This window comes from Anopheles moucheti, chromosome 3 (assembly GCF_943734755.1).
Source record: "Anopheles moucheti chromosome 3, idAnoMoucSN_F20_07, whole genome shotgun sequence".
NCBI classification, from domain to species: Eukaryota; Metazoa; Arthropoda; class Insecta; order Diptera; family Culicidae; genus Anopheles; species Anopheles moucheti.
The window spans coordinates 39,806,328-39,823,853 of record NC_069141.1 but is presented as its reverse complement, the minus strand read 5'-3'; the positions used below and the strand labels follow the sequence as shown (position 1 = coordinate 39,823,853).

The window sequence follows — 17,526 nt, the reverse complement described above, 5'->3', positions numbered from 1 at the left end:
ACGATTTCCGTCCAACGCCCGGTTCCTGTGCGTGAGTTTTGTTGCGATAACAATTCAGATTGTTAGAACATCACACTTCAACAATCGAAATTCTGATTTATTACACTGCTTGACGTTTATTTTGTTAGAATAATTGTAGTTTTACATTCATAACTATACAACACGAATATCTGACACAAACGCACAATTCTGTCCAAGGGAGATGACCTCATCTCACTCTCAGCTAAAGTGTAATGTGTACACACAATTGTATTAAGGAACATTTTCGCAATTGAACACAATTTTCTGTACGTTTTTCACCTTGGCACAAACGGTCACTTACAGTTTATAAGTATCAGCAATTACTGTTTAACCACTCTTGTTTATGCAATTTATCTAAATCACTCTTCATAATAGTACAAACACGTACAAACTACACTGTTTCCGATACACTCAGGAATTGTGAAATTCTGGCAATTGTGCCCACTGCACGGAACAAAACTCAACTGAGCTTTTCCTCGCGGCGCATGAAAACATTCACTTGCTGCTGTAGCCGTTTCCATTCCATCTCACTGTCATCCATGCGTGAGTTTTGGGCGGAAATTCTCACTTCCACGCTATGGTTACTGAATGAGAACGGTCTTTTCCGCTATTTTTGTAGCGGCCTAACGTTTTGAAGCGTGAAAAACTTCCAGGCACTGTTTTCACTCACCACCCTTTTCCTGACCGTAACCAAACATAAAAACGCAACATAAAGATCCAGACGCCCCTTTTTCGCTTACCTACGTTACACACATACCAGCAAGCGTTGCATGAAAACACGCTCCCGATGCCTTAAATGCTTTTAATGGATCAGAGTTGCACTTGTTTTATTCTATCTAGCACAACTTTTGAAACCAATTGATAGACTTTTTCGTAAACACGTTTTGCTTGTATTGAACACAATTTAATAACACAATTATTCACACTGGCTGCTCGAGGAAAATTCACAGATTATCCGGATGAGTTCCGGTGTAACTTGTATATGAATTGTTTCGATAAATAAACTAAAACGTCGTATCGATTTTGTTTGCTAATTTTACACAATTATTTAATTTTGAAAAAAGTTATGCACTGTACAAATATAAACAACAAATACTTGATCTTGAACTCCGACTACAAACCAAGCAGTACGCGTCCGTCCGCACTCACGAATATCGGAAGAATACCCAGGCAACAAATACCTGACATTCGACTCGCACAAGCGCGGCGTGCATCGTAAATCAAGGGTGATGTCTACAGTGTTCCACAGTGTTGAAATTTTTTAAAATTTGAAACTTTACATTTTTACCTTCAAGACATAGTGAACCGTTGTAAACGTTCCATGGATGACCTTTATACATGTTTGTGAATAATGAATTATTGTACAATTTCTAAAAAAATATTTCCCCACAAAGTGTCCTGTACAACAAAACATCGCAAGCTTATTTTGACAGCACGGGGCAATGCACACCAACGCGTTAGTTTTCAATCTGCAGAATTAGTTTCACACATCAAAAATTATATGAGAACAAAACTAATGCCACTGACTTGAAAATGAATTTTTGTTTGGTAAATTCAAAAGCTCAGTTCGTATTTATTATTTATCACAATTATTTTGTTGGTTAAAACAGAATGAAAATATAAAACAACTTAATAACTCTATATCACATACAATAACCTTATGATGCTTCAAATCAACGAACTATTGGAGGTTCATGATATTTTTTTAAGACATTTGGACTCTAAAAGGTATGATGAAAACATTTCGATTGACGACGATGGCGCGATGTTTACAACTGTCAGCGAAAATCGTATACTTATCGTTTTCAATTCAAATAACAGTGTTGCCAAGTCGAAAGGTAACGTGAAAGACCGTTAAATAAATGATACAAATTTAATTCAATTGCAACCTGGAAGATTAGATAAAGCAGAGGCAATTTCTCATACTTAAATATATGCGTGTAGCTTGTGTGACTAATTTCTAATAATGAAGCATTGATAACCAGCAGTGAAAGTTACAATTATTTAAAACAACATGCGGTAAATTGCACGTTTGAAAGATAACACAATGTAGTTAAAAGAAAATCTTGTATTTGTAATAGTAGCTGTTCGATAACTACTGTAAATTTTTCTAAAACAAAAATACACCAAATGTTCAGCGGTTCTTCAGTTCTATGTCAAATAAGAGTATGAAGTTTATTACTTATGCGTCATAATTAATACCGTTGTTGGAATCCCCCTTGCTGAGCATTGTTGAACATCATTTGATTCTGTTGTTGTTGCTGCTGCTGTTGATTTTGTTGCTGTTGCTGCTGGTATAACTCTTGCTGTGTCATCCCGCCTTGCGAATTGTTTGGATGTCCGTTCGGACCTGAAAGTCTTACGCGTTTGGCATTGTTGTGATCAATCCCACCACCTCCACCTTGACCGCCGCCGTTTCCTCCACCCGCACCTCCGGCTCCTCCTCCGCCGCCACCACCTTGTTGCATTTGCTGAAACGAGTCCAATCAGACAATAAGTTACCTCTTCGGCAAAACCTCTGATAAAATCATTTACATTTCCGGATTGTTGTTGCGAGTTCTGCTGGTTCTGCTGTTGTTGCTGTTGCTGCTGCTGTTGTTGCTGTTGCTAAATACAATCATAGAATTATTAGCCAGATATAGATACATTATCTACTATACGCACTGCTCGTACATTTCCCTGTTGATTTTGTTGCTGATTGTTCTGTTGCTGGTTGTTTTGCTGCTGTTGTTGTTGCTGCTGCTGTTGTTGTTGTTGCTGTTGTCGTTTTTCTCCTTTATCATCCTGGTCCTCGTCAGTAAGGAACTCGCGCTTGGGATACGGAATCGGGCATCCGGCAAATACGTCGGCTGTCGGCATTGGATCTTCCGAAAAGTACGGATCTTGCATAGCTTGTTCCGACGTGATACGTTTATTAGGATCCATCAAGAGCAACTTTTGTAGCAGATGGAACGCTTTGCTATCTGGCTTGATTTTGTGCCGCTCCATGTATTTTACTAGGGAACAACTGGCATAGCTGAAAAGAGAGAAATATAACGATGCGTTATACAATAAGTTGCATTATAGGAATGAGCAATGCCCATATTACTTAGAACGCTTAAAGTCTTTCGTGAGGGTGTGATGTTCCGGCATCTTACGAATATCCTCCCAGTCCTTGTCCTGCGGAAAGCCCATCACGTTGAATATACGGTCCAGCTGATCGTGATGGTACGGATTGCTCGTCTTGATGTCCTCCTGCCGACAGTGGAAAATAGGTTCCGAAGTAAGCAGTTCGGCAAAAATGCAACCAATTGCCCATATATCGATTGCTTTCGTATAGTGCCGAGCACCCAACAGAAGCTCTGGTGCACGATACCAAAAGGTGACGACTACCGGATCAAGATCGGCCAATGGCTTGAGCGGTGCATTGAACAGGCGGGCAAATCCCATGTCGGCAATCTTTACACGACCTCGCTCATTTCCCTCTCCCATCACCAAAATGTTTGCCGGTTTCTGATAAACACAAATCATTATTCTTTGTTTGATTAAGGGTATAACCAAATAGCCAACTTACCAAATCCCTGTGCAAGACCCAGTTACTGTGCAAATAATGAATTCCATCCAATATTTGATAAAGTAAACTTTTCACCATTCCCTTCGGCACCATGACTGGTTTCTTCGTGGCCTTGGCCGCTCGATGGAATTTAATTATGTGCCACAGATCGTGCTCGGCGTAATCGAACAGCAGCCACACTTTGCGATCCGTGTGTGATAAGAACACCCGGATGAGGTTTATCACATTTGGATGTTTCAACTCGCGTAGCAACTGTAATAGACAATGATTTGCATGTTGAAACACCTTATAATTTACAAACATTCTTTATCCGGCACCCATTATACTCACTGCAATCTCTCGGCAAGCAGACATCGACAGACCGGTTCCCTCGATTTGTTTCAGTGCATAATCCTTCGTATCGTTGCCCTCCTTGCGCCGTGCTTTGTAAACGTGTCCATACGTACCACGGCCTACCTTGCAACCCTCGTATTCAAACAGGTCTTCCACTTTCGCTCGCTCCTGCTGCGTTTTCATCTTGAAGTCGTAATCCATCATTACAGCGGTAGTCATGGTACGGAATCGAGCGACAATAGGCTACAGAGCACGACTAACAAAACACGATAGCGTGAACAAATACTGATTGATCTTTACGAATTGGCGGCACCGGCTAAAACACCTTATTATTTCGATGAATATTGAAGAGATCTTTTAACGAATTCTCTTACTGCGGTAAAAAGAAAACTGGATTTGTTGTGCGTTGCTGCTCGCTGCTGATTGTTTGTTTACGATTCCGTTTTGGAATAGGGTGACAGCAGCGTGGCACAGTAAGGAAGCATCGGTCAATTTTGATGACTTTTGGCAATAAATCCAGAAAAATTACCCTCATAACAAGCATCAATAAAACTGAAATTTGCATTAAATAAGGATTCCGTATTATCGATCGCTTCTATTTTAAAATAAAGCCAAACAATGCAAGAGCGAGAATTAAAAACTGGATCAAAATGAAAATGATTTGCGAAAAAAAAAAATTAAGCGGAACACTACAACCGACTGTTGTATTTCAATTCAGTTTGAAATGTTTCAAAAGTAAATTTCAAATTCACCATAGCAATGAAACTTTTCAGTAGAACGGCCGTTTTTTCAACACAACACAAAAATATACTTTTGATTAAATGTTTAACTGTTTTATTACATTCCTTACTTCCCTCCCACTTACAATTCAACTAACAGGTGTGAATTATATATGAAATCGAGCACTTCTTAGATCCGAGTTAGTCCAAAATGTTGTCGGTCGCTTCTAGGTATTGTATCGCAGAAAACAGTTGCTTTCAAATATTCTTTTTTAACACACAATATACAACGAACTGTTCAGTATATATTACACATTCACGATCAGCAGTGCGTAGAATAGAGGCTTTAAGCGTAGTCTAATATCACTGAAAGACGCGTCTAACTAACGATTGTATTCTCCATCCAGTACCCAGTTTCAGTTGCGAGGATGAATGAAACCGTGTTCCATTCAACAGCATTGTTAGGATTCGGGATTGTTAATATGGCATAGCGAACAGAAGCAGGTAACGGCAGCTATCTGGCCGATAAGTCAGACCATTGTCGATCAATGTTTCTTTGACTTAACTCGCTTCATGTCGTCATCCATGTCCATAAACCTGCTCAAACGCTGTCCATTAAACGGAACGTCACTGCCGGGAGGGTTCAGACGCATCTGGAAACAGAAGCAAAACATATACGGCATTAATCTACAGGCCAGCTTTGCTGCATCAAAATATAGAAATTGCAAACGAAATAACCAAAGCGCATAGATCCATGCGTTGAGTATATCTGTGTAGCAAAGTTTTGGTTTTATACGCACCTTTCGTGTATAGAGCTCCATTGCCCGTGTAATGCTTTTAGCTGGCGTTTAAGCAGCAGGATTTGTGATTTGTAAATCCCTTCAAATGTGTGTAAATTTCTTGTGCAAAGCGATATGTTCTATTCAAATCCGTCTTAGTACCGTGTTTCTGTGTGCAGTGTGGCGTTTTGTTTCTTTAATATGCAAATATGTCCCAGAAGAAAGTGTTGCCTAACGATGTCCACAGTCACGTACGGAAGTTAACGTTTTGCAAGCAATCAGCAGTCATGTTATGCGTTAACGTACACGGCATGTTACAATTAGGATTAATTGTGAAACCACCAGCAGAATATATTGTCCAATGCATAGGAGCGACCGAGAAAAATGGTTAGTAACATAAGACAGTTCAAACATTTGCCACATTTCATGTACCTTAACCGTTTTCACCCGGAATGGTTTGTGTGCTATTAGTGTGTTAAATGAATATAAGTAAATGAAATGGTTAGCAGCAACACTCTTTTGACGAACGAAAGTGCACATGTTCGTCGTTTGGTAACCGTTAAAATGAAAATAATGTTTCTTATTTAGATATTTACGTTTTTGGGTGTCTTACTTAATGATTTGGTATTAGGTGTAATTGAATAAAAATTGGCTAAGGCAGTATTTGGGCGGAAAAACGAAAAGGAAGATTGGAAGAAAATTATCGAAGCAAAATGTTAATCGCAATTCACACGCATTATCGCGAGGACACAATATGTTCTACAGCAGAAATTGATAAAAGACAAAGAGAAGAGAATAAGAAAGGCTAAGAAAGTCGTTCAAAGTTTAACAGCGTCTTCAGAGCTCTGTACAGTTTTGAGTCTTGAAAATGGATATAGTTTTCAGCGCATAGTAAGGTCTAAACATTATCGCTCGCACGAGAAAGTCGTTGCGTGTAGATCACCAACAACTTGAAGAGATTCTGCCTTAGATCTCGACATTATCTTTGGCGAACCGTTTCTATACCCGGGTTTTGGACATTGTCGGGTTTTGGGGAGAGACGAATCGAAAACATTGGTTTTAATAATCGGCACTATACCTTTGATTCAATTAGTGAGATTTTGTTTGCAGCCGAGCGTGAGGTGCATAGCCGATGCTCCGGAAAGAATAATTGATTAATGTTAGTTTTTAATTTCATTTGCTTGAAAAAGCCCATATGCTGCAGAGTGAAGAGACCATTCGAACTTCTCACTGCCAAATATACTTTACCATGATTCTGTACTTCTCCTTGCAGGCATAGTTGGACTCGTCGACGTCGTTGTAGCAGTCCGATTTGTAGTGCGAAGGAAGTGGTTTACCCTCGTGTTCACAGAGTTTGTGGAGTGGACGTGACCTTTAGTGAGATACAAAACGGAAGGAATTCGACAGTAAGAGACAGTCCCAATGTTTTGTATACCTTCTTACATTACCTCACAATCATCTTATCCATTCCGGTCGGTTTGTTGACGGGGCAGTAGAATACATCCGGTGTGTTTTTGTCGTACACGATCGACTTTCGCAGCAGATCTTTCTCGGTGTACTTGATGTGTTTTTCCTTTGCCATCGCCTGCTGAGTGGCTAGACAGATAACGATGCTGAGAACTAGTACCACGACCTTGCCCATGATAGTAACAGGTGTTTAGCGATATATCACACGTCTGGTGTATATTGTATGTGGATTTTACTCGCTTGGGAACGAACCTGGTATAAACATGAAGATGAGGAAAAAGGGAATGTAAATTGCTGCTGAAAGTGTTTTGCCTATGTGGAACGTGAGAATAACCGCGACAAAACAATTTGTTCACGACCGCCGGAACGAAAGTGTGTAAAACACTGTTTGTAATTTAACTTGCTTTCTGTCGTTGAATTAGATGCTGACGTTAGAAGTTTATTCTGCTTCAAGTGTTTGTTCTTTAACCGGTAGTTGTACCATTTCAATTTGTCTCCTTGTGTCGTTCATTCAGAGCCTTAAGGTCTACAGCATATTAACACAGCTACGTTTATTCAGACACTTTATTGGAGGACATCGGACATTACTCATTGCAACTTGTCCGTGTTATGGAGTTACTATACTTGAGCGGTTGGTGGGAGGAGTGATAAATCAACAGAATATGCATTGCATCATCTACTCTACGTCAACGACTTGGGCAAACTATTCTGCAAGTCTCTCTGCGTATGCATCACCTGTAGAACTCTGCGAACATCTGTTTTATATTGAATGTTTAGTGATACATATTAGTGTAATTTTGCAAGTAAAATGTGTAATTTTGCAATCGAAGCCAGGTATGAATCAATAATAGTATAGTTTTACTTTTATCCCACCTAATTGTTTCCTTCCCTTTGGCACGATCAATCTCAATCGAGCCCATTTTACGCATATCATTTTTGTTAATGTGCCAAAACCGCAACCGATGTACTTCTCGCTGGATGCTTTTTAGACAGCATCTACCCACAGACAGGCCAACATAATAAAAAACCTCCCCACGTCTAAAGTGTGGACCATTTCACAGTTTACGCCTCGTCTGGTACGGTAGACGGTTTGCGAGATTAGAGGTCACTTCCCGTTTGCTGATGTAATAATGCTCTTAGACGCGGGAGAAGATCCGCGTGGAAACAAAAAGTTGGCCAGTCATGAGTGGTGCGAACAGAACGACTGTTCGTGGAGTTACTGTGGAACTGCAGAACATTCCGAAAGAGCACGTCACTCCACAATGCCGATGCTTCGGACATCCAGAGGGGCGCAAATCTAACGGGATCGTGAGCAACCCCAGAAGTGTTATTGTTGTTATTTTATTTTTGTTTTTTTTTTTATTCATCCCACGGCAGTTTGTTCTTCCGTCTGTATGATGGTGTGGTTCCGATTTGGAATGAGGTGGCGGCGGTGGTCAGCGAATTTATGGTCGAGGTGTTATAAAGAAAAGTAGGACGTTGATGGGAAATTTTCTCGACCGCCGTAATAGCCTGCAGTAAAAGGCTACGGTCAGTTGGTAATTTTGTGCAAGGAATTATGAATATTTACCTAGTTTGTTTTTACTCGCTTAGAGTTTCAAATATTCTAGTGGATTCAGTGGGACATTTTTAAAGTCCTAATTAAAGCAAAGTTTTAAGTATCGTTTCTCAGATCATAAAACTGTTGCTACAGAAAAGAGCTCGGGATATTGAAGATAAATAACTGTTGGGCACGTTTCCAAAATGCCCTGCCAAATGCCAGCTGAACTTCATGTCCTCCATGTTAATTTCACGCTACTTCAGTGATATTTTCAGTATTAACCACCTCGAAGTGGGATTAAAAAACCGGTTCATACTGTCCTCCAGTTCACTTTGTGTCCATCGCGCACCTTAAATAGACAGTATCCATTGTGCGTGGGTCTACGCACACAACAGTAACGATGACGCATTCCTTCTTTCCTGAGTTGTTCATATTTTGTTCACTGATCAGCAAGAAGCTACAAATTTAAGTCTGACAAACAAAATTAAAACTTGCCGTCCGCTGCCTACACTATGGCAATGTTCGTTCAAGCAGGTTTTCTAATGATCAAAAGCCAACGTAAAGATGAGTTGACATTTTACACGTCGCTCGGGCGCTGATGCCATTTTTGTGTCGCTTGGATTAATGGTAAAGTAAATATTCAGGCCAACGCGCCAACCGGTAATGGAAATGTTGCCTTACAGCACTGATTCCAGCCGGAATTGGACCACCTTCCTTGCGATTTAGATTAGGGACGGTGCGATCGGACTTAGAAGTGAAAAAGCAGAATAATCTTCTTAAACTAGTTCCTGGTACATGCTTGCCAGAAGAAAGGTGGCGAAGCGATGCGAAGAATGTCCGATGATACCGAGGGTTCCAGTGTGGCGGTGTGTGCTTCTGTGTGCGATCGTGTAAAAGATCGTTGGTAATTGAATTATTTAATCGATTTGTTCTGCTAAAAGGGTAGCTGGGAGGAATGTACCCGGTGGCTGTACGTAGATCAATGAGATCATTAACGGAGTCTGCGCTTAATGGGAGGTCTTATGAGGCGCTTAGGAATAACTCTTATGCTCAACATAAAGGATCCTGGGAAAAAGTAAACCAGAAGAAGGTTTGCATTTTCTTCACAAATGCGAGGGTTTTCTGATTTTTCCAGTGTAACATTCCGCATTATGGGAACGTACAGATAGAACCGAGCTCGTGGAAGTGTAAACGTACATTACGATATAACCTTTAAACGATAAAACATGTTCTTCGGTGGAGTAAGAACTACAATTAAAATGAATTCATCGCTAATTAGTGGACGATCGTCGATCAAAGCCATGCTGATAAAAGCTCGACCGGATGGGTAGTGGACGATGCGGACCATTTTTTTTTCCGACTACATCCTTGTATTTCAGTGTTTCGTTTATGCGGATGAGCGGCTCGTTAAGTTAAGCTGCATTCAGCCGTGCAAGGTTACTCAAAACATGCTTTCCAAAAGTTTTGCCTTTTTCTTCTCGTCCCTTCGGAGATCGGAGCTCACGTGCACACTTAAACGATCACACACATTTACATACGAGCTGCAGCATGCTTCGGCACCTATTACCGTTCAAGGACTGTGTGCTGCGGTTCAGCGGCGAGCTTTCCGTTTGCGCAACATTTAAACCATTGTCGGACCGTTTTGTGTGAACAGTTTTCTTGCGGCTTATTTACCATCTCATACCATGGCCAATTATGCCGTGTTAGTGTTGAATCGAAACTGTTTTCTCTTTTTACTAGCCACCGCTGGAAAGGTGCATAGTAGTTAGGCGCATACGTTATCCATCATCTCACGGCACGATCGTAACTCGTAGTCTGGCCGAATGGCAATCTACCATTCCGCCCATTTTGCCGGCTGACGCAATGAGTGAAAGTCCACGTATGAGTTTCGGTTTTCAAGCAATCATTTATCTGCAGAGACTGTGTCCGAAGATGAGCGGATCTTTTTCCGCCATTCATCACGCATGTGTTGTGTTTGCGTCATATCACCCTAGCGGAAATAAAAGAGCTAATGTTCGAAGCTAAATAACAAAATGCATGCTTTGGGCAAATGCGTTTATAAATATTGTTTGCGGACAAAGATCACATTGGGTACCATTTTGTTATTTTTCGTTTGGACCCTTGGTCTTGCATTAAAGAATTGTAACTGTTTTGAAAGTGTGTGCTAACAAAATCACATTCACATGTGTTGAAATGCAGTATCGTTCATAGCAAAATGTTTGACAGTTAACACCCAATCAGTGTTTCCTGTTTTACCTCCTTCCCATGTGCGATTTTATCGTAAATTAATCTGCAATGGATCGGAACGAAAATGGTTTCTGCTAGATGTTGTGCAATTTTTTGTTTTGTTTTGCCATTTGCAGCGAACGTCATTCACATTTCACATCTGAACATCGTCATGCCGCCGGGAACTAGCCAAGGAAGGCCAAAGCAAAGTCCCACCGACCACATTCGGTGGATCTGCTCCAGAAGTGTTGCGTGGAGCGATGGTGCTAAGAGCGGGCGAAGTTTGAAAACCGGTTTCCGCGCTTCAATGTAGCGTGCTCCGTTGCACGTGTATTATCAACGTAGTCAATGCCTGTGGCAACCACGAATAAGCGTCTGTGGTTGCGGTTTGTAGCGATCGACGGTTCCCCGTGTGCACGACGATCGTTACAACAACAAAAAAACCTTGGATCGACCTATTTTCATGCTCCGGAATGGAGCGTTGGTGCTTTCGTTTTCCGATCACGATTGACCCAGCATCGATAGTAATGCCACGGCGATTGTTGGGGAATTACGAAGAAAGAAGACAAAAGCATGCAGAGCGAAGTTCTAGCAATTTTTAGAAGTTAATAGCTAACATTATTTTCTTTTCAATCGATACCTTTCTATCGATCGACGGAAAAGAAGGAAAAATGAAGAAGTGCAACCCGCGCAGATCCACCAAGAATGCCGCATGATCTCTCTTTCACCGCGCTGGCCGCATAGTGATGTAATTAATATTGAATATTTTCAAAATTGTTTGTTTTTTCGACTCCCTTATATTGGCTCGATTTTACGGACAGATGGTTTGCATCGCACAGTAAAGTGTTCCTTTTCCCTATGAACGGTAGACAACGAACTTTGAAAATTAACACGCAATCGATCGCCACTGTAGGCACACAACCCACGTAAAACCACTTCACTCCAACGTCGACACCGGACACGGAACGTTGACTCATGCTGGTTTTGAATACTGAAAAGGCTGCCGTTTCACATCATGATCTTATCCCACCTGTAACTGATTTCACCACCAATTTTTACACTCTCTCGGTAAACAAACAGAAAAGTGTGAGGTAATTTTGTACATTTAAATGGGGCGTACGAAACACTGCGATTTCCCTAGAGTTAAGGGCAGGATGGCTTGTGGCACAGCATGAAAAATAAACAAATAGATACACACACACACACTCGCACGCACCTTTCGCTCCAACTGATGACAGGCGATCGTAGCCGTGTGGCGGTAAAAAAACGAAAGACTTGCGCGCAAAGAAGCGACGAACGCGTGCAGCTTCGCCGACGACCGGATGGAAACTGTGCTGTGTGGGTTGGAATGATCGCCGCTTTGTTCAAGAGAGCGCTGAAGAAAACGGGCAATGTAAAAGAGCACCCGTGAGATTTTGAGAGAGTGTATGAAGAGATACAAACTAAATGCACATGGTGCTGGTTAAGCTTTTAGAAAAGAAATGCATATGATTGTTTTGTTGAAACTCGTTTCTAAATATTATTTTGCTATTTTGCCTTGGAGAGAAGTGTCATTAAATTGTCTATAAATACACACAGGAAAATCCTGATAAGCCATCGCTCGACACTAGCCCGCCATGGGTCAGTTAGTTGAAAGAAAATAGTTAGTAGACGCTGAACCTGTTTAGCCATGTGCACCGAGGCGCGTTTAATGCGATTCACTTTCGTTTTCTTGCATCTACGCAACGATGCGATGTGGGGCTAAGGATCGCTTTCAGAAACCGATCGACTTAGTTTGCACATTGCACCCTACTGAAAATGCTGCAGAAAATACTGCTGCACTGCTAGAAAATCGGATTCGAGAAGTGGTAATTAAAATTTAGATAACAAAAAACAGTTAATGACAGGGGAAGATTATTTGTTTTTTTTTTTTTGTAGATGGAATAGAGCATTCACATGGTAGGATTGAAGTGTTTTCCTTCTTTATTATTTAGACCAAATAATTATGAATTTGGGAAAACATGTTTAACGATATGGAGCTTTGCTTGCAGAATTAACTATTATTTCTCGATAAAGCCATAACAAGTGGCCGTAAGATGTGGCACACCAAGTCATTCTATTTTCATTTCGCACTATTGTAGTAGTCCCTTTAAATCTCCGCGTCAATGTTAAAACAACAGGGAAGAATAGAATGTAGCCCGCGGTTGCGATCAGCACCATTTTCATTCATAGTGACAGGTAATGCTGAAAAGCAAACGAAAATTCTCAACAAAGCGCAACGCCAGAAGGGCCACAAGCCAGGAGTACTCGAGGTGAATAATCTAACGGGGTTTTAATGGCGTCGAGAGCATTCGTTGATTGTCGGTAGTTCACCGACACGCGGCCATGGCCTACCGCGTGGTGGCATACACCTGGAGCTGGCGTAAAACTCTACAACCGCCCGTGGTTCAGCAGCTAGGCAGAATTAATTCGAAATTGCCTGTGAGGCCACCGTGGGCAGGGCTTTCGGGGTATATTTCGCACTGGACCGAAGAGATGAAGGGGAATGTGATGCAGCCATTCTTCGTGGCCAATCGTTCGTGGATCGTGTGATTTAATGCGAATGATGGAAAAGTTCTTACCGTCGGTTTGGGAGCGAGACGTGGCGGGTTCAGCATAATCTTTTTGCCGCAAGATGTACGGTACTGTCAGACACCGTGGTGAAAGATTGGGAGCATGAGCGAAAGAGAAATGTTTGGCACTTGATGGTAGATTCACCGACGGTGGTAGGGTTATGGGGGTTAAGTCATGAAGCTTTTTTTTCTACATGTTTTATGTTCCACGCGGTACTTACTTGACTTGACGCCAAGATGAGAATAGCATTAACCTGGAACTGGATAAGAGGTTGATTTGCACACGAACGTGCATTTGTGAATAACTGTCTTTATTTCGTGCCACTTTTTGTCTGTTGCTCGGATGTTTATAGCCGGCCGCCTCGGTACAGTAAGTATTTGTTCGTGTAAAGTGAGCATTTATGGTGCTGATTTCGGTTTTTTCCTTTTTTTTAAAGAATCATGATGTCATTCAATCCATTTTATACTTTCTAGGTTACCTGCAAAGGAAACACGAGCAAACTGTTTGATGGGAATATAGGAAGCATATGGAAAATATGTTATGTATTGCTAAAACCGTTGGATGCGTTATTTTTACTGGAATCTATGTTGTCTTCCATCACTAAAGTTTTATTCAATTAAGTTGTATTATATTCGTAATTCTACAGACCCCTAACAAAATTTCAAGTTCGATTTTATGCTGATGCTTTATTTAAATTTAACTTGAATTAATTTACAATTGCTTTACAGTAAACGAGGCCGGGATGGGTACTGATATTTTTTTACAACCGTTATAGGTTAAGTGTACGCCACGCGTTGTCTTATATGCAAATCAATAGAAATATATAATAAATAAATAAATAATATGATGTATGTTTTAACGTTTTTCCTGCAAATTTCTTACCATATTAGTGATTAAAAAAAGTGTGATAATTATGATATGTTATATTGTGAAACAAAACATTAATTATATACTAAACGAGTAAATGATCAACATGTCATCTCATCACATATATTATCATATATTATCATTAAAATTAATTGTTTAACAACTTAGATATTTTGCTAGTTTTAATAGTCTGTGCTATTAATAATGTCAAGTTTTCATATAGTTGAATTTATTGTAAATAGTTAGATTAGATTAGAATAGAACTGAGATTCATATTCAGCTAGTAAAAACAAGAAATACTTGGATTTGCATCCCCTAAGCTTTCATTCAATGTTATCTGCTCCGTCTTTAATCCGACTCTCCAACACTGGGTGTTTTGTTTCTTGGGTATTCCAACAGTTGTTTATTTCAGGGGACGGCAACTTTTCATCGTTTTGCACCGATATAAAAGAATGCCTATGTGAATAGTAAAGCTGGTGTACGAATTTTTACTATATATCTACTATATATCTCTACTACATATCATTAAATTATTATTAACATTTGTCATATGACGAATTAAAATAAAAGTTACAAAAATGTAATCTAAGCAAAACATGCAAAATGTAAACTTATTTTACTGGATCATTCACAACCTATACTACTTCCTAGTTTTTATACACATTTTGCAAACTATTATTCATTCAAATATGTTTTATATTGTACAACTTTAAATCATAACTTATAATTTTATATTTTTATCTGCATAATTCATGTTTTTTACTAATATGTATTTAGTTGACCCAAATATATGATACTTAGCATTTTGTGTTTTCGTTGAAGACGTTAAAAGTTAAAATTTACATTTAAAAAAGTTAAATCAATAAAATAGCTTAACTTTATGCGTTTTCTATATACCGCAATGTATTCGTTATAATTATAAGATTCGATAACCCATGGTTTTGAGGAAGTAGAAATGTGATGACTCGGTAAAAAACTGTGTATCTTTTAATCTAATTATATATCTTAGTTTAGTAACAAGCTTGATCTGAGTTTAACTGCTCATGGTAATAGCGGTAGCTATCGTTGTGTTGACTTGTACTGTTGTATGACGTAGTTTGAAATGTATATCACGTAGTTTGAAAGGATATAACCAACACTAACTAAGATAATATTTGATTAAAAACGCGTTTTATCACTAATCCTAATAAAATAGGACAAAGTAAAAGTTGCACTAACGATGAACAAGTTTGTTGAATCATCTACCTTTTGGCGTCATGATCTACCAAGTCATGCCATTTCTGGTGTACAAAACTTTTATCACGTCGCATAGTTAGGTATTAACGGTATATTTACCAGTTTTCACGACGGTTACATTAGAATTTCCTTTCATATCGTCACACGCATAAATACGCGTAAATTGAGTCCACGAAAACCAGCAAACACAGTAGTAAGAACCTTCTATCTGACTACGGGGGAAAATAGTCTGACTACCGTTAATTTTGAGTTGTGATTCGATTTTACAATTTAATTTATTATGCAATAAAATTTAGTACTAATCTCGGCTTTTCCGATCCGAGGTTATCCGATTAATAGGGCCTTTCCGAACTTTATTGATAACGTTGCAGGAAGTAACTGGAAACATAAGTGCCTTTCGGTGTCGAAAAACTGTTCAAATTTTAAAAGGTAAATAAAACTTTTCTTCTACATTACCCAAATACGGAGCCGAAATATGAATAAATGAAACAAAAAACCTCACTATGATTTCGTCCCAAGCTGTGGCACGGATTTATTTTCCCAAACCTGTGCAAAAGCAAAAACATCTAAGCAAAACAAAAAAAATATAATCACCTCTACGAATGCGGCAAACGGTTTTCAAAACACTTGCTCCATTCTATTGCGCTGTTTTCCCCGTTATCCCAGCAAAGGATGGAAGGGTGCGTAGAGCGACGGTGGCAAACAAACCGATGAAAGCCGATACCACTCAGATGCCAAACGGCGGCTCGCGAAACGGTTTGCTGCCAGCTTCGATCTGCCACCGGGACACGTTGATGGATCTCTGCTGGGGACCGCTACAGATGTGTCGGTGCTATGTCGAAGGTTACGGGCGCGGGTGACGAATGTTCGGTTTCGTTTTCGTACATCTTCCAACAGCATCGCTGGCCCGCTGTGGGACCAACGTAGTCCGACAATCGCTCTCCGCCGATCACTCTCACTCGCCCGTTCACTCTCACTTTTGCTGGAATGTTGCTCAAACCGTAGGGGTTTTTGTGAGTAGTGGTAGTGTTATTCCGCTCTCAGGTTAGTGGTCGTGTGGGAAAACTCGCTGAAGCGGGAAAACTCACCTACAGCGATTGAACCAGAAAGGACGACAGCAGATTTCAGTTTTGTGTTGACGATTGGCGCGTGTAGAGCAGCTACCGTGCAGGAAGTTTCCTGCAGCCAAGTCCATCGCTGTGTGTGATGCGTTTTTAGAAAACAGAACGTTTATCACATCTGGTAAAACACAATTAAAAACGTACAGTGACAAAAAGGCATCGTATTATAGAAGAAAGTGTTTCAATAATCACAACTGATTTTCTCAACGTACTAATGAAGGTGCAAAAAGTGTATTTTCTTCATTATAAAGTTGCTGATTGAAACTTATAAACGAAAGTGTTCTTGCACTACAGGTGGTTTAAGCAACAAGGCAAAAGTTTGGTACGCCAGTTGAATTCCAGTTTTCAACAATGTCGTGTGTTCTTCCCAGACCAGTTGAATGTTTAGACGGCCTGTGTTGATCAGTTGTTGCTTTACTATAGTCCAGTATATGAAACAGTGTCATCGGAAGCAGTTCGTTTGGTTTGGCTAGCTAGACTAAACAAAGTGACGTCGATAGTCTCCACATCATCCGAGAGTGAATTCAGGAAACTCCATCACTGCTGGACGATATGTGTGAGGAAGTAAATTGAAAAGCGTGCTACCCGTCATTTGTTAACTGTGAGAAGTAAAACCCAGTTCGGTGAGAGATATGAAATAGAGAAACGGAGCGGAAGAGATACAGAAGAGAGTGTGTTGTAAAGTGGAGCTTGGGTGAAGGAAAATCGACCGACATTGTGGAAAGCACGAGTAACGAAACGGAATGTAGAAAAACAAACGTAAAAATGTAACTTTTACGCGAGTGTGATTTGCAGTGATAAGGAATTTGGGTTGTTTTTGATTAGGATTCGTTTTCGTTTCGCTTTGTTTCGGTCGCCTTTGTACTTTTCAGTGAATAATGTATTCCGCGAAAGAATCATCGAACGCGAAGCCGCATGAGTGAAGCTTTTGTTTTGCAAGATTGTGTTGAATTATCATTCAAGTTGAAAAATTGTACCACACTAAGGATGGTTTGATGATACGCAGAAACCGTAACGCAAAATTGGTGTTCACAAGATCGTCGGGAAAAGGATATTGGTGAGGATGTGCAAA

At 40.1% G+C, this 17,526-nt stretch overlaps 2 protein-coding genes across 8 annotated transcripts; both read right to left on the bottom strand.

Moving 5' to 3' along the window:
- Window positions 1-2,168: 2,168 nt before the first annotated feature.
- On the bottom strand, window positions 2,169-4,297 carry LOC128301332 (cyclin-dependent kinase 8). Of its 6 annotated transcripts, XM_053037757.1 has the most exons (7): window positions 3,905-4,297; window positions 3,575-3,826; window positions 3,110-3,513; window positions 2,695-3,037; window positions 2,557-2,622; window positions 2,480-2,492; window positions 2,169-2,422 (listed from the first exon to the last, which is right to left on the bottom strand). In XM_053037757.1, exons 1-7 carry the CDS (start codon window positions 4,124-4,126, stop codon window positions 2,217-2,219), a joined length of 1,506 nt encoding a protein of 501 aa, XP_052893717.1. In that variant the 5' UTR covers window positions 4,127-4,297; the 3' UTR covers window positions 2,169-2,216. The 6 variants fall into 6 exon arrangements, with proteins under 6 accessions (XP_052893717.1, XP_052893714.1, XP_052893713.1 ...); XM_053037754.1 differs by having other exon boundaries at window positions 2,169-2,492; window positions 2,557-2,628; window positions 2,668-3,037; XM_053037753.1 differs by having other exon boundaries at window positions 2,169-2,492; window positions 2,557-2,628; window positions 2,686-3,037.
- Window positions 4,298-4,743: 446 nt separating this feature from the next.
- On the bottom strand, window positions 4,744-11,961 carry LOC128301336 (uncharacterized). Of its 2 annotated transcripts, XR_008287342.1 has the most exons (5): window positions 11,855-11,961; window positions 6,854-7,124; window positions 6,654-6,777; window positions 5,427-6,404; window positions 4,744-5,279 (listed from the first exon to the last, which is right to left on the bottom strand). XR_008287342.1 is itself a non-coding variant. In XM_053037762.1 (4 exons), exons 2-4 carry the CDS (start codon window positions 7,045-7,047, stop codon window positions 5,172-5,174), a joined length of 426 nt encoding a protein of 141 aa, XP_052893722.1. In that variant the 5' UTR covers window positions 7,048-7,124; window positions 11,855-11,961; the 3' UTR covers window positions 4,744-5,171. The 2 variants fall into 2 exon arrangements, 1 of the variants encoding a protein (XP_052893722.1); XM_053037762.1 differs by lacking the exon at window positions 5,427-6,404.
- Window positions 11,962-17,526: the final 5,565 nt, after the last annotated feature.

Excerpts from the sequence above, each read along its gene's own strand:
- LOC128301332 (XM_053037754.1), bottom strand. The coding sequence starts at position 4,126 with ATGACTACCGCTGTAATGATGGATTACGACTTCAAGATGAAAACGCAG. Across the intron at positions 3,827-3,904 it reads CTGCTTGCCGAGAGATTGCA|TTGCTACGCGAGTTGAAACA; the intron begins GTGAGTATAATG and ends TGTCTATTACAG. Across the intron at positions 3,514-3,574 it reads GGGTCTTGCACAGGGATTTG|AAACCGGCAAACATTTTGGT; the intron begins GTAAGTTGGCTA and ends TGTGTTTATCAG.
- LOC128301336 (XM_053037762.1), bottom strand. The coding sequence starts at position 7,047 with ATGGGCAAGGTCGTGGTACTAGTTCTCAGCATCGTTATCTGTCTAGCC. Across the intron at positions 6,778-6,853 it reads ATGGATAAGATGATTGTGAG|GTCACGTCCACTCCACAAAC; the intron begins GTAATGTAAGAA and ends ATCTCACTAAAG. Across the intron at positions 5,280-6,653 it reads AGGAGAAGTACAGAATCATG|ATGCGTCTGAACCCTCCCGG; the intron begins GTAAAGTATATT and ends TTCTGTTTCCAG.